The 16,640-nt window shown below is 41.5% G+C and overlaps 1 protein-coding gene and 1 long non-coding RNA gene across 10 annotated transcripts in view; one reads left to right on the top strand and one right to left on the bottom strand.

Annotated features, from left to right (window-relative positions):
- LOC144304574 (uncharacterized) overlaps positions 1–10,542 on the bottom strand; it is a 38,176-nt gene extending 27,634 nt beyond the window's left edge. For 2 of the 8 annotated variants that reach the window (XR_013371509.1, XR_013371504.1), the window contains exon 1: positions 10,130–10,542. Coding sequence is in view for 2 of the 8 variants with exons in the window: in XM_077883070.1 (XP_077739196.1) it covers positions 4,111–4,205 (95 nt within the window). In the remaining 6 variants the exon portion in view is untranslated. Of the gene's footprint in view, positions 1–4,013; positions 4,438–7,283; positions 7,407–10,129 lie in introns of those variants that run through there. The other 6 variants (XR_013371508.1, XR_013371506.1, XR_013371507.1 and 3 more) reach the window with 6 other exon arrangements.
- Positions 3,246–16,640, top strand: part of LOC144304575 (uncharacterized) — a 52,874-nt gene continuing 39,479 nt past the window's right edge. For both annotated transcript variants that reach the window (XR_013371510.1, XR_013371511.1), the window contains exon 1: positions 3,246–3,875. This is a non-coding gene — a long non-coding RNA (uncharacterized LOC144304575). The remainder of the gene's footprint in view (positions 3,876–16,640) is intronic.

Raw genomic sequence — 16,640 nt, 5'->3', positions numbered from 1 at the left:
GACACAGGAGAGAAAGAGAGATAGAGTGTGTCTTGATTGGGAATACCTTCCTCCACCTACAGTCGTAACTATTATGTGGTCCATTTCCCACCACTTAACTCTCATCAGATTCAGTATCACCACCTGCTTTGGCCCCTTCCGGCTTTGAAGTGGTGATGACTTTCCAGAGTTGCTGCCCTGACATTCTTCACCCTTCCTTGTTGGTTCTTAAAGCTGCCACACCTCCATAAAGGTTCCCTTCATTAAAATCTCTCCCTAATCTCTGTGAGAGAGTCTTCTCTTTTCTGCCTGGACCTTGACTGATAAAAGTTCCATCTTTGGTTCAGTGGTATTCGTAAAAGGAAAAAGTATATCTTGTGAACTCTGCTGCGATCATCATTACAGAGCCATTAATGATGAATTACTCCTCCTCTATCACGTAAGTTCAATTTAAATTCCCTTTGGGTGGTTTCTCACAAGCCCGCCACCGAGCAATACTAGAATAAGAAAAAGAATGAGAAGACAGTACCTGTCCCTCAAGAAGCTGATTCAGCAGACAGTTTATTAACACTTGAAAGAGTTCAACAAGGTTATATATGACGGAACGCAAAAAAGAGCTGCTAATGAGATATTAACTATAGTTGAAAACAGAGGAGAAAATTATTTGAGCTAGCAAGAAAGGCTTCGTTGAGGAGGTAGGACTTTAACCAGACCTTGGAGGATATACATTCTCCCGTATGACTCCAGCACAAAATATTTCCTGTCTGCTTCATCACACAAATTGCATTTTTTTTCCACTTGGATTTCTCTCAATATTTTAGAGTCACTTATATACCGCATGAAGTCATGCCTACACATGACAATCGATTGGTTTTCTTGCCTGACTCACCATGTTCCAGGATATGCTTTGAGTGGCATAACGATTCCTTTGCTCACCTGTTTGATGCACACTTTGCCAACACTGTGTCAGCCACTCAGGAAGGCTTGTGTGAAGAGAGACTCAGGTAACTTCTAGACAATCATACAGGAAGAATTTACAAAGGTGACCCCCAGAGACTCTATGGGGCAAACAATGGCCCAGCTCTAGAGTTAAAATTTCATTTATACTCTCTCCCTTTCATTTACTATTTCTTCTCAGAAACAGCTTCTACTTAAAAGACAAATTCAGGTTTAGAGTCATAAAGCCTATCTTTATAGAACTCTAATGAGAAATTTCTATAACTTAGATGACATGATCATTAAAAATAGAGCCCCTACAATTTTTACCTTGTGTCTGACCATGAAAAGAGATATTAAGTACATTTATGGCCAAAATTCTCCAACCCAAATATGCTTGTTAAGTTAGTTGATCCAGTCATATCACATGCCACATGGTGGTGAACTATTTAGAAAAGGTTTACTAGACACTTTTCTGTCTAGGAATTTTTTCTTTCTTTTTGATTTTCTGCTTCATATCATGCTGGCGATAATTTAATGTGACTACATTAAGTGTTTTCTGAACCGCTGCTATTTCTAAATAGTTCTGATGTCTTTGGGGGCATCCTTTCCTCAAAAGCCAGATTTCCTTGAAAGGGATTCTTCAATTAATTAATTGAGCACACTGAGCATATAAGCTGATACAAACAACCCCAATTATTATTTTGTCAAACAATGGCCTAGGAACTCAGGCTGAAACAGGAATATGGCACACAGATGGAGGTTTTTAGGGAAAGTACATTCTGGTTGGGGGGGAGACCTAAAATCAACAAGTAGCCAAATAATTAAAACAGAATATGCCAGAAAGTAATGACAGGCACATAAAGAATAACTGGGTGACAACTTTTTGGAAGGCCTTCTTCAGATCTATTTTCTAAAGAATCTAGAAGAGCATAGTTCATCTCAAGGGGAAGCAAATCTCTATCATGCCCCCTTTCCCTTGTAGAGACTTTAGAAGGAAATATAAGAGATGAAGTATCAGACAAACATCAAATGAAAAGGACAGAGCAAGGAGAAGGAACAGGCTTGACTGATGACAACAATATAGTCAGTGAGCAGGACCAGAGGGCAGGAAACCCAAGACAAAGTGGTTGGGAGAATATGTGCCCAGAGTGAGTGTGGGTGTCTTGAGCTGTCATCGCTGTTACAGGGGCTCTAGGCCTGTAGATCTGGAAGTGCTCTTTGGCCATTATTTCTACCTTCCTTTTTTTTTAAATTTTTATAAATTTATTTTTTATTGGTGCTCAATTTGCCAACATATAGAATAACACCCAGTGCTCATCCCATCAAGGGCCCACTTCAGTGCCTGTCACCCGTTTACCCCCACCCCCCGCCCACCTCCCCTTCCACCATCCCTAGTTCATTCCCAGAGTTAGGAGTCTTTCATGTTCTGTCTCCCTTTCTGATATATCCCACTCATTTTTTCTCCTTATTTCGACCTTCCTATCTTTAGATGGAGTGGCTGGCACCTGAAGAGTGAGGAGACTCTCCCATGTCATGGGTAGAGATTTAGAGCCAGAACTAGAAGTTGGCCTTCCTCATATACTTTGTTTACATCCCTACCGATGTTTGCTTTCATTTGAGTTCTCTGTGATGTGGATACTAAAAAATAGGATTCCTGAGATAGAATCAAGAAGTGATAGTGCGGGCTTTAGGTATTCACAAAATTTGGTATTTTACTAGTTTATTATGCAGCAAATAATGTGTCTGTGGGTCAGAACATCCTGCAAATTATTAGTAAATCTGGCTCATGGAGCCCCTTGTCATGGAGTTATGGAGAAATGCAAGCCCTGTGCCTTTTCCCCAAAACCATGAACCAAAGCAGCTTAAAAACTTAAAAAAGTAAAGGGACTTCTAATCTGTTGCAAGAGAGGTACTTAAAAAGGCTCAAACTAGAGACCAAAAAAAAAAAAAAAGAAAGAAAAGAAAAAGCAAAAAAGGATGATTAGCTCCTTAGTTATTTAGAAGGAATTCTAGTGAAGATTAAAAAACACCATGGTCTGGCCTCTAGTTAAATCCCATGATATATAATTTTAGCAATCATCTGGGAGACAGCCAATAGTGGTGTGTAATTATGGAAATGCTGACATTGCAGAACACAGCGGAAACCAAATCAATTTTCAACATGCATACCCAAGACCTAATAAGAAACTTCCATTGATGATGAGAAAATAATTGGGAAATAGAAAAAAGTGAATAAGAATACGTGAGCACATGCGGAAAATGAACTGAATTCTGACTCCGTCTATCAGTGCTCCTTCCATTAGCTCTTTGTTCCCTGATCTGAGGGAGTGACAGCGTCACGGGCACCTTCTCCCCAAGTCCTCTGAGTAAAGGGAAGAAGTGGGACGAATGTCTCAAGGAACTTGTTAAAGCAAACTGCTTCTTCTGACAGGAAGAGAAAGTGAGTTAATAAGAAAAATACCTAAAATGTGTTCTTGAAGTTGTTAGGAAACAAAAGCATTTAAATACCAGCTTTGTAACTCTCAGTTTCCTGCGGGCCTAGGGAGGGGCCCTGGAAAACTGTAGAATTGCACACGAGGGCAGAGCTGAGAGCTGGCCGCTGCTTTGAGACCTTTCTGAAACGGAAAGGGAACAAGAGAAATAGCAAGTCACTTAACATTTGGGATTGAGAGCTGTAGATCTAGATCACACTTCTCAGGCCCCCCTGCGATGGCTGCTAAGACCACCTACGTCTCTCTTGGCTGTGGAGTCCGCATTCATTCAAGGCCTATAATGCTCTTGTTGTCAGGAGGAATTAGTGATAATAAACCTTGTCAGATAAGAGGTACCATGTGCAGGCTCAGCCGAAAGCAGAAGCAAGAGGTACACTTGCCATTAGAACCGAGACCTAACAGTTCAGCTCTATGGAGCGGAAGTTTCAGAGAAGAGGGGGAAAGACAGCCGTGGACAGAGCTCTGGTGAGTGGCCTCCCCTGCCGTGGCTTCCCAGTCCTGCTCACGGTATTCTTTATCTGTTGTTGGTTATCTAATGCTGCTTGACAAATTACCCCCAAAATGAGCATCTTAAAACAACAATAAACATGTATTATCTCACACAGTTTCTATTGGTCAGAAATCCAAGAGGGTCTTAGCTGAGGTAGTTCTGGCCCCAGATGCCTTAGGAAGCTGCAGGCAAAGGTGCCGGCTCACTCACGTGGCTGGACACAAGGGGGTGACGTTCCTTGCTGGCTGGGAGCAGGAGGCCTTGGTTATTCGGCACAGGGGACCCTTCATGAGGCTGCTCTTCATGGCATGGCAGTTGGTTCCCCTCAGAATGAATGACTGAAGGGCATCCTGGGTGGCTCAGTCAGTGGTTTAGTGCCACCGTCAGCCCAGGGCCTGATCCCGGAGACCCGGGATCGAGTCCCACATGGGGCTCCCAGCTTGGAGCCTGTTTCCCCTCTGCCTGTGTCTTTGCCCCGCTCTCTCTCTCTCTCATGAATAAATAAATAATAAAATATTTTTTAAAAAAAGAATGAATGAATGAATGAAGGTCAAATAGAAGCCTCAGTGACTTTTGTCCTAGCCTTAGAAGTCACACTCTTTCATTTCCACAAGAGCCTATTGGTTAAATGAGCCTCTAGCTTACATGTCAGTGCTATCCAGTGAGGGAGGGGATTATTTAAGGGCATGAACACCAGGAATTGAGGCCCCACAGAGCCATCTTGGAGACTACCCGCCATGGTCATTATACACCAACATCAGAAGATTTGCCATTTCCATGTGAACTTTTAAAATGTCTCTCTTAAGCAGTAATATCTATAGATTTAGTGTGGTCTTTATATTGATATTCATGGGATAATTTCCAAAAAAAAAAATAGAACTCTTAAAACAAAATACATTTTTTTTTCCCTCGTATCTTAATAGCAACTCAAGCATAACCAGGGTCCTATGTAGGGTCCTATGTACTACCCTTTGGAAAACAACACCAGCCACAAACTTGAGCTGGTCTTGCTTGAAGGCGATCCTTGTAAGTCTAGTGTAAGTCAAGAGGCATTTGTTTCATGTGATATCTTCACTTACACTAAATGCCCTAGAAGTCTAAGATAATAGTGCTCAGGGGTAGACTATGACACTACAACAAAGTCCATTTGCTACAGTGGTTATAACTGTCACTTGCCAGCTATCTTTTGTAATTACTTAAAACAGAAACAGTTTAAAGAACTGAACCATAAGGGTAAAGCAGATTGTTCTCAGCACATAAAACTAAACTCACCTTATTATGTATTGTTATACTGCTGTCCACTCTCATTACCAACGGCCATAAAGCAATTTTAACTGTTCCCTGGAATGTCACCAGCAATAAGCGTTTTTGCTTTACTGTTCTGTTGAGCTGAATGTAATAGTTATATTTCAGAAACTCTTAACAGCTGGGAAATCTAGCAATGGCTTCTGGACTTTGTGAATTCATTAAAATATTTGGTTTGAGTAACCTTGGTGTTACCTTAAGTACGGTTGGGGAAATCATGTCATAATCACTGAATTTTATTAGCCACCAGCCCTTTTTAATCATAAAATGCAATGTTCTGAAACCGAGAGCCTGTTCTGTCCCTTGCTGGTGACTTTATCTCTTCTCTTGGCAGGATGTCCATGAGCCCCCATTATGCTTTCCTGAGGGTCCTGCATTTGCAGGCGTCCTTCATGGCCAAAGGTGACAATGCAGACAATGTAAAGCGTGGCTAACGGGAAGAATCTCTATGCTGAGTACACACACCATCTCCCATACTTCAGTCCACAAAGCCTGGGACCATTTGCACGGTCAAGATTCTATGGTTTTTATCTTATACTCATTTGCTTTATATTTTTACTTCTTTAGAGAAGAAAAGAATCTCTTTTACTTAAATTCTAAATTCCTATCTGAATTACTACCTATTATCTTGTTAGGATTTTTTTCACCATTCTTCTTCAAGAAAAGGGGAGCATTGCAGAGAGCTACAAGCCAGTATGTACGTCCACCAAGCTGATGCAATTATTTTCCAGAATCTTTCCTTTTCCTTCCTCAGTTCCTTTTTATTAGGAAATAAAACTTCTTTTTGTTTTTGGAATATTTTATTTATCTATATTAGAGTGAGAGAGCGCACAGGCAAGGGGAACAGCAGAGAGAGAAGCATATTCCCCGCTGAACAGGGAACCACACACAGGGCTCGACCCCAGAACCCCAAAATCATGACCCGAGCTGAAGGTAGACACCCAACCAACTATGCTACCCAGGTACCCAGGAAATATAACTTCTGAGAATAAATGTTTTGCAGCTTAAAACTATATATCCCCAGCCTCTGTTTCCTTAAGACTAAGGAGAGAAAGATCAGCCTGGATTATTCTAGAGACAGTTAATACCTGGTCTTTGTTATGCTCTATGTGATCTGGGCATTTTTGAGGGTGAGGGTGCAATTTATGCAGTTGTTATTTTCCTTTTACTTTTTTTTTTTTAAGGATTTTATTTATTTATTCATGAGACACACAGAGAGAGAAGCAGAGACACAGGCAGAGGGAGAAGCAGGCTCCATGCAGGGAGCCTGATGTAGGACCCGATCCCAGGACCCTGGGATCATGACCTGAGCCGGAGGGAGATGCTTAACCACTGAGCCACCCAGGCGCCTCTCCTTTTCCTTTATAATTAGGTAGGAAGTACAGTGTGTCTTCATCATCAAATATTCATTAAAGCTAAATTAAATAAGAGACGGGTATCTAAGAAAAAGAGCCCAAGTAGCTCTGATTCTAAAAGTGAATCTGAAGGTCATGCTCAGGGAGTGTTGCTGCTGTTTGTCAAATACCATGTTTTCTGTCCTCCTTGTTTCTGTCTGTGTTTCCCAACTGGCCAGCAGCTTCTGCTTGCCACGGGCCCCTAGCCCCTTACACTGCATGACTGTTTTAATGCCAGCAAGCATTCACATTGGAGAAAAACAAAGAAATCTGAATGTTATTCATACCTTTCCCGTGTAGATTCTAAGGAAGATATCAATGACAATGTCTTGTCTACTGAATGGGATGAGGAATATAGAAATGCAAAATACACATGGAGCGGGAGTTTTAACTGCCCTAGGAAAGAAAAGGGAAAGCTAAAAGATAGATGAATTCTCTTTGTAGCCAGTAAGATACGTGGTAAAGTCTTTCAAAAGACATAAATGTTTAATCAAGACTTTTGTCAAGTTTTGTGGTGTATTGCCTAATGGAATTCTCTTTTTTGTTTCCCCATCACGTCTTCTGTAATATCTATTTTTGCTACCCTTTGTATGGTCGAGATTGTGTTCTGTGGATTGTGATTGAGTGTTAAGTCAAGGTGAGTAAAGTTGGGAGCAGAGAAGCTCCACTCCGTGATGCAGTTACCTGTGGGACAGCAAAGGGGCCCGGGCTCCTTGGCTTCCTCACTCACTGTTCCATGATTTAGCGCACATCTACTTTCCTGGCTTTATCTCCCAGCAGTCAGCCTTACACATGCAAAGCCCAGCTAGGACAAAGGGGTTGTAGATTCCCCTTGTGTTGTCATAATTCTGTGACTTTGCTCGTGTTATTTTACCTCTTCAGCAGAAATCCCTTGCATCACTTTCAATAGCGACATCAGGACCAAACCCAAATGCTACTTTCTCAAGCCAAAATTTGCCTTTCCTTCTCAATCTTAACAGCACCTGGTTTAGGGCTCATGTAATACCTCTATTGCATCTGTGCCCTGCACCGAACACACTGACAGCAGGCCTCATCTGCCTTGAGGGACCGCAGGAAACATCTTATTCACCTCTCAAATTCCCCACGTATGAGGTCAAGCACAGTGTATGCCCCATGGGAGCATTCAATGAATATTTCCTGAACTGAATAAAAAGGTCAGTAACTCAGTTCGCTGTGTGGTTTGCATACAGTGTGTTCTTTTTCTAAAAGAATTTTTTTGGGCATATAGTGTGTCTTGTCCAGATTTGTATAGCATAATACTATCAAAGAGTAGGCTACACCATGTGCACTTAAGTAAACACTTTTGCATGATGAAGATATTTGGCTTCTTTTTTTTTTTTTTGATATGTTGGCTTCCTGATGATAAAATAATAAGCTTTCATCTACCTCCCATAGTCTGTCCTGAAGATAAATGGGAGCATAAACGGGCAAACACTTTGGGAAGTAAAAGCATGCTATTTTCTGTAAGAGATATTGTTTATTTCTGTAGCTACTGTCTGGCGTAAGATAGGATCCCTGTCACTCAAGCACCTCTTTGTACCACGGGTAATGATGATAATTTTGGTTAATCTGAACCCTCCAAGTCAATGCTACTCAAATTGTGGACACCAGACCCGTGCCAATCCATGAACAGAAACGTTGGGAGTAAGCATTTAAAAACTTTTATAGCAATTTAATAGAACAGTATAACTACTGAATTTAATGATAAAAATGTGGCTTTTGTCTATACACCTTTGCCTTATTCATTTCACTTTGCCAGTAATTCACTTCCACTGTTGTATAATAGAATTGATCCACAATGGATTGAAACAAAAATAATCAAAATGCTGGAACTTCAAGGTAGACAGTTTGAAAAGCATTTTTCTAAGTCATTCTCTCCAGAACAAAGATACCCACCTTGTGTGCATGGCAGTTTTGGGAAAAAGATGAAGATAAATTTGTAGCTAATATAAAATACTAGTAGCAAGAAAATATTAATAATAAAAGTTGATATTAAAAAATAATATAGTGAATGATAATGAGAAAAAAAGCATCTGAAATATGACAGTTCTGGTTCATAGTTATTGATTTTGGTCAGAGTCTTTCTAAAACCATTTTCATACAGTTTTAACAACCCTCTATGCAAACTCTTCTTTCCAGTATATGGACTTCCATTCTGGAAATTTTAGAGAAAATAACATTCTCTCCTCTCATTAAATAAATTTGGGGGTTGTGTTTGCTTAAAGAAAACTTCTATGCACCCATTTTAATCAATATTAACAGCAATTCCTCAGTCGTCTGTGAGTCTTCTCTATGAAAAATTCCTTCAAGAAGTCAAAAAAGTCAGTATTTAAAATACAACTGAGGGATCCCTGGGTGGCGCAGCGGTTTGGCGCCCGCCTTTGGCCCAGGGCGGGATCCTGGAGACCCGGGATCGAGTCCCACGTCAGGCTCCCAGTGCATGGAGCCTGCTTCTCCCTCTGCCTATGTCTCTGCCTCTCTCTCTCTCTCTCTCTGTGACTATCATAAATAAATAAAAAAAATTTAAAAAAAAAAAAAAAAAAAAAAAAAAAAAAAAAAAATAAAAAAAATAAAATACAACTGAAAAAAAAAATACAACTGAACTTGGGTGATCCGTTATTTTCTCACCAATTTGACACTGACTTTTTAATGGAAATTCTCCTTAACGTAAGTCAGGATAGTATTCTGAGCAAACAGTATGTGGTTCCTTTTGTCCGAGCATCTTGTTTTTCCAGATTGCCAAGATAATACATTCTGCGGGGGTTTAGAGAATATCCTATGGATTTCTCATTCTACGGAAAATAATATTTGCCAGTGTCTTAAAGTTTAATATTCATGAATCACATTGCAGATTTTGATTTTAGAAATCTTGGAATCATTATTTAGGTTAGATCACAAAATCAGAGGGTAGGAACTGGATTAGATGTCAGGTTTTGTGTTGAGCCTGATAGGGTGGAATTGCTCAGAAGCAGTTCTTAATGCTTATGAGGCAGGTTCCTTGACACTGCATCAATCTAGGCAAAATAGGAGGGGTTTATTTGGATACATTTATAATGCAATTTTAACTTTTCTATATTTCATTTCAGTTTCTTTCCTTCCCCTGCTAGGCAAATCTGACCCCAGATGCTCAGGTCCTACGTGAACTCAAATTAGTCACCTTGGCAAGCCCTGTGTTATGGTCCCCTGCGGTACATACTCCATTTTTACCTTTTCTTCCTCCTTTTCAGACTCAGATTATCCTGACTTATTTTGCAAAGTAGGCTATATTTCTTCAGCTTCTTTTTTAGAAAAATTGCTTTCCTATAATCCATTGATCTGTTCTAAATGATATGCACTTAAAATTACCTTTTCTATAGCTGTTTACAGGGTGAGAGGAATAGAGAAAGTCTGGGTTAGTCACTAGAAGCTCTGAAAGCTTTGTTAATTTTTAAAATTCTTTAGTTCAGTAAGCAGAGTTAAATCCAAGGATTGAGGTTTTGGAAGAATGGGATGGCATGTACATTTTTTACCTTATCTTTGCCTCTTGATCTTGCTATCTTGGGAATCCTTGATGGCTTTTTCTTGAATGTCTTTCTAGTCTGACTTTGCTCCAGACTTTGATCCCAAAGCACCTTATCCCTTTAATGAGCTTCCTTCAGCCATGAGTTCAGCTGCAGCTGTTTCAGAACGCTCTCTCCACCTACACACTTTTTGCCCTTGAGGACATTTCTAGACTCCCCCATCCAGCAGGCTTTCCCTCATCAGCCCTCCTATTCTGCCTCTACCCTTCCTCCCAAAGGCAGATCCATACCTTCTGATCCTAGATTTTTCTCTTTACCTGCTTCTTAGGTGTGCTATTTTTATCTTCCCGTATCTCCCTCCTTGTCCTTATTGAAAATTCAGTCTCCGTAAACATTTAGTGTCTAACTCCACCTCCACTGTCACCCAGTTCCCCTTTTCTTTTAAATTCATCTCTACGCCCAAACCCAGTTCTGGCTTCAAATGCCTGGGAGGGAAATTCAGATACCTTGCCATAATTAGCCATGCTAACAACAAAACCAAGAGCCTGAGAATTTAATGATTTCAACAATAGCCAACCCTTCTTTGGTTCGAACCTTCTTTGGTTCTCTCTTGTCCTTGGTTAAAGTGTGCGTCCTGTTTTGCTGAATGGAGTGGTATTAATGACCTTGTTTTATCTACACTTGATCACATATCAGAACCTAAGCCTGGAAACTCATGTCCCAGTGGAAGCAAGCAGAGAGGCAGTCAAACCTGATGTGTCTTGTGGCTTACTGACAAAAGTACTTGACAAATACTTGCATCATCTCTACTTATCTACCCTTGATTTAAAAAAAAAAAAAAACAATTTAAACTTGAGGACCTGATGTTAAGTGAAATAAGTCAGACAGGGAAAGACAAACACTGTGTGATCTCACTTACATGTGGAATCTAAACAAGAACAACACCCAAACCAACAAGCTTATAGATACAGAGAACAGACTGGTAGTTTCCAGAGGCTGAGAGCTGGGGGTGGGCAAATGGGTAGAGCCCAAAGGTACAAACTTCTAGTTACAAAAGAAGTCATGGAGATGTAATGCCCAGCGTGGTGACTACACTTAATAATACTATACTGACTATTTGAAAGTGGCTAAGAAAAATGAATCTTAAAAGTCATCACAAGGCAAAAGTTCTGCGCGGATGGTGATGGATGTTAACTAGACCTCCCGTGGTGCTAACTGCCCAGTAGATACAAACACATCAATATGCTGTACACCTGGAGCTCATACAGTATCGTGCATCCATCCCAGTTATGCCTCAATTAAAAAAATAACAATAAAATTTTTTTAAAGTCCCAAGTCAGAGGCCTGGGACACCGAGTCCCACGGTGCGCCGCACTTTCTGCCCCGCCTGCGGCCCGTGCACCTGCCGGCGCACCTGCCTCTGCTGCTCCCTCGGCGAAGCAGCTGTGAAAGCTCATCAGCCAGGATTTTTCACTTGAATCCGTTTAAACTGAGCACACAACCAGACACGGCTTCCAGCCCTTTCTTTCAAACTTTCCATCTTGGCCTCTACGTGGAGCAGCACGTTTGGTCTGTGCCCTGGGTATTGGGAAGGACGCCCAAAGCCTCCTGGTGCTAATGACACCCTTTGCCGTATTAGCCCTTCGAATCTCAATGTGTTTTCTTGAGCTCCCCCCGGGTCTGGATTCTCCCCGCCACGCCCTGGGGGTGACACTGCGACACACATTACCTTTCGGAGGTGAGCAGTCTGTGTGGACCCGTCCCTTCTCTTTTCCTCCCATATTTACATCTGTAGCCAAAACGGATTCCTTTCACTCACCAAGAGCCCCTAAAGAATTAGGTCCTCTCCCCCTCTACCTACCCACTACGGACTCAGGATAGCCTCTGCCTTGTCATTGGTTTTGGATGATGTCACCCCCTTTCTGTCCTAGTCACCCAGAGCCTGGCCACTTGTTTCCTGCACCCCTGCTCTCTCCTGCTTGCTTTCAGCAGGCTCCCCAAGGCTGTCTTCGCTGTCCTCCCCCTCTTCCGTCGGTCCCTGTGCTCACAGGTTAACATACTCCTATTTGAGCCTTTCATTTTATTAATACTATCTCATGTGAGCCTTGCTTCTGATTGGCTCCATCTCAGAGGTGTTCGTCCTTTAGGGTCACCTGCACACATCACCTATATAGCCCACCTGTACATATCGCAACTGTCACTGAGGAAGGAACTGGGATCCGGGCCCCCAGTGTCATCTTAGCAAATGTCCCTGGAGAAGCCACTTGAGCGGGATGCCAAGGGCCTCTAATACCTGTGTTTATCTGTGCTTCCTAGTGTGGGCTGTTTCTAAGCGCTACATTTGTAGACACTCATTGAATCCTTACAATGCCAGGAGTTATGGAGCAGTAGCATTCCCATTCACAGCTTAAGAAATTGAGGCACAAAGGGTTAAGTGACTTGCTCACTCATTAGAAAGAAAGCAGGCTTGAAGCAGGCAACTTAGCTCCAGAGCCCACGCTCCCAACCACCACGCCACAGAAGAGTGTTTCAACATCAAATATTTCTGCTTTCTGTCTCTTCTCCAGGTCCCATGAGCTGCCTCTACTGTCCCAGGTTTCTCATTCGGCCACATTCGGACAAGCCAGGGGCAAAGAAAAACCCTCGCTTGAACTCATGAAATCTTATGACTTCCTCTTTACTCCCCACACTTTCATTTCTTTATATAGATTCAACTCGTTTCCTTTATCTCCATGGCTTTCCTCCAGATCCTAGCTTCCAATCCACTTTACCAAATATAGATATTTGCACTCTTCCTGTCATTTCCCATCACGAGGGGCAGCTTCAGAGAGAACACGGGCCCTGAGGATGCTCACAGCCCTCTTCTGAGCGCCCAACTCTTGAGAGCCAAAATGAAGTTCCTGACATTCCTCTTTGAGTCATTTGGTGACCGTTACACAGCTCAGGTCATTTTAAAGCACCTAGAGCCCTAGTCGCAAGCCCTTACCTTCGCAATCTGGCTGAAATTTAAGCACAGGACCAAGCAGTCTCGGAACCAGAGCAGCCGGTAGGATGGCAAAGAAAGGAGCCCAGTGAATGGCATGAATCACAACATTTTAAATAACTGAATAAAATGTTTAATTTTCAGAAAGTGAATGCTTCAACTTGATAATCCAGTAGCCAAATACTGTGCTAAAGTTTAGGGGCATGAACTGAAAAGTCTCTGCCTCATGTCAAGCTACGTGACTCCTCCTCCCAAAAGGACAGGATCCCTCTTTTCTACTTTCCCTAATGACTAGCGTGGACTCCCGCTATATTGAGGAGTTAGCCCTGATTCCTCTTTATTTATACCTCCCCTGCTCCAATCCATCAACTTAAAAACTTCTTTCTCTGGCTTGCAGAACCCAGCAAGTCCTGGCCCTGGCTCCTGCCCTGGCTCCTTCTTCCCCTATTACCACACCATCTACCCACCCTAGCCTGTTTGTTGCCCTGTGGCCGTCTCAGGTCATTTTGTTTCCTGCCTTGGGACCTTTCTCACTAGCTCTTTCCCCTGTTCAAAATGCTCTCTCCCTTGATCTTTTCATGGCTCAATCATTCTTTTCAGTAGAAGCCTTCCTGAACCGTCCAATCTCAAGTAACTGTCCAGCCATCCTATCACATCGCCTTAATGGAATTTTCTGCATTGTACTAATTGCAGTCATAAGACTTTAAATTGGGAACCCTCACTTACGTTTTAGCTGAGTTCACAAAACAAGAGGTGAAAAACTTCAATATCCTAAAGGGAGGTGTCAGACTCCCTGTAAAGGATTTTTCAAGGAGTTGGACAAGTTGGTTTTGCAACTCTTTGGTTAACCACTAATCTACAGTCTACAAAATGGGTTGGTAGAGTCAAAAGATTTATTGGAGATTAGGAATTAACTTTTCAGAGTGAATGGACAATGTGCTATGAGCTGACCCCCTCAATTTATACACTAAAGAGTAGGGGTGGAGGTGCCTGATGCAGAGACTTTGGTAAGACTACTCAGTGATCTTGACCTATGCCCTTCAAATCATGAAACACAGCCTCACACCCAGAAATGTCTAAAAGTAAAAGACTAGCTGCTCTGACAGACAAGCAGGAAGAAGAGGCCGAGTCTGTGAGTTGAGAATGGTCTGAACTCCCAGAATCTATTATGACAGAGGACATATGAGTGCTTCCTCTTGGCCAGATGATGGTGATAGGAGGAAAGCCCCAACCTGGAGCCCGTTTAAGTCTTACCAAGAGGGTTATGTATAGGAGAAATATGATTTTTATTTTATTATTAAACCATAATGATTTTGTTGCCAAAAGTTTGACATCACATCAACCTTTAGAAATTAAACTCCATCTTTAATAACAATGGTTCAACCTTAAAAATAGTTCCAGTTATTTCCATGTAAATAGCGGGGACTTCCCCTAAACCCGTGTGTCATCAACTTAGTCAAGAAATAGTTGTTGAGGGGATCCCTGGGTGGCTCAGTGGTTTAGAGCCTGTCTTCAGGCCAGGGCGTGATGCTGGAGACCCAGGATCAAGTCCTACATTGGGCTCCCTGCATGGAGCCTGCTTCTCCCTCTGCCTGTGTCTCTGCCTCTCTCTCTGTCTTTCGTGAATAAATAAATAAAATCTTAAAAAAAAAAAAGAAAGAAAGAAATAGTTGTTAAGTCATGTCTAAAGATACCAGTTCATGTTCAACTCCTGAGGCCAGAGCTTAGAACAACCCAAAGTTCCTGCTTTTGCCCAAACAAAGCTCTCTTTTGACAGTGAGATAGCTTCTGTGGTAATAATTAGGACACTTGATGGTACAGCTCTCCAGACTTTCCTGATAATGACTCACCCAGGTGGCTTACTAAAAATACGGATTCCTGAGCTTGTCTCCTGGAACTGCTGGTTGATGACATCTGGGATGAGTCCTAAAATCCATTATTTTACACATGGTCCAGGTTTGTCTTATCAGGCAACTATAGGGAGCATTTGATAGAGAATCCCAGGGTAGGGGTGGTCTGGAAAAGCGTACTGAGGGGCAGGGGGTGTTAGAATTGAGGCCCAGATGAAGAGAAAGTATGGGGAAGGCAGAATCGAAGCAGAGGGAACAGCAAAGGCAAAGACCCCGAGCACACGATGAAGTTGCTGCTTTTCAGGAGCCGAGCAAGCCAATAAAATCACAGTTTAACCAGTTAGAAAAAAACTTGACCAAATGAGGATGGACAGGAAGGCAGGAGCTGTGCCAAGGAGTTTGAAAGTTTTCTAGACTCAGGGGGCGGCCGTGGATAATTTTAAGTAGAGGAATGACAATCTGATAAACATTTCAAAAAGATGTATTCAAAAACACTCTTCATCAAAATGAGACTTGAGAATGTGCTTCAAAATCACTTGGAATGATTTCTTTAAAACGCAGTTTCCCAGTCTATATCCCAGATCTTTGGAACTAAGGCCCAGACATCCCTAGGTTTAACAAGCATGCCAGGCCTGAATAACGCAGCCTCCTACCAGAACCGCCTTGAGGACCTGATTGCTCTTTAATAATACAATGGCTACTGTTGAAGTAATGGGACTATTACTTAATTCCTGAGGATCTTGTGATATGTTTTTAGTAAGTATATAAGTGAATAACCAAATCTTTGATATTTAAAATGTAACCAGGAGTGCCTGGGTGGCTCAGTGGGTTAAGCATCTGCCTTTGGCTCAGGTCATGATCTCAGGGTCCTGAGATCGAGCCCTGTGTCAGGCACCCTGTTCCGTGGGGAGTCTGCTTCTCCCTCTGCCTCTGCTCTTCCACCTTCCCCCTCTGCTCATGCTCTCTCTCTCTCTCTCTTCCTCTCAAATAAATAAAACCTTTAAAAATTAACTAATTAATTAAAGCTGTAACTGGCTTTTTAAAAAAATCAGGTATTTTATAAACTAATTAGTATAATATGTAAGATTACTAGCAGTTCTTACGTATTTCAAATAGTCCCTAAATAAAAAAACTTTAGGTCAGAGTTTTGATCATTTTCATTAATATATGAATATAGTTATCTGGTTTCTCTAATTTACCTAGATCTGGTTAGAAAATCTATCATCACAGAGGATTATTGATGAGTAGATGATTGTTACAAATTATGAAAGGTAACAAAATGACAACCATGTTTGAACAGTTTTTCATTGCTTAATATTCGGAGTTTGGTCACATGTATCACATCTATAATAGTTGAGGGAAGAAAGATATAAATCAAGGCAAAACCTCAAAGTTGGACTATCAGTGATTTTTCTTCTAAAATTTACCTCGTATACATAGACACGGAGAGTTGTTGCATTTATAGATAGTATAGAAAGCTTATCGTGATTGCAAATGCCCCTTTTTGCCTTAGGATCAAAGGAAATTCTATGAAATAGCAATCTTCAAAACTTTGAAGAAAATACAAATAATCAAACATATAATAAGATGTGCTCTGGGCTGTAAAAAGGACAATGCAAATAAGAATGATGGAGGAGAAGCAGTATAATTTATAACTAAAAACTAGTAAAACTTTTTATAATTCTTG

This window comes from Canis aureus, chromosome 34 (assembly GCF_053574225.1).
Source record: "Canis aureus isolate CA01 chromosome 34, VMU_Caureus_v.1.0, whole genome shotgun sequence".
Taxonomy (NCBI): Eukaryota; Metazoa; Chordata; class Mammalia; order Carnivora; family Canidae; genus Canis; species Canis aureus.
This window is presented reverse-complemented; position numbering and strand designations above follow the sequence as displayed.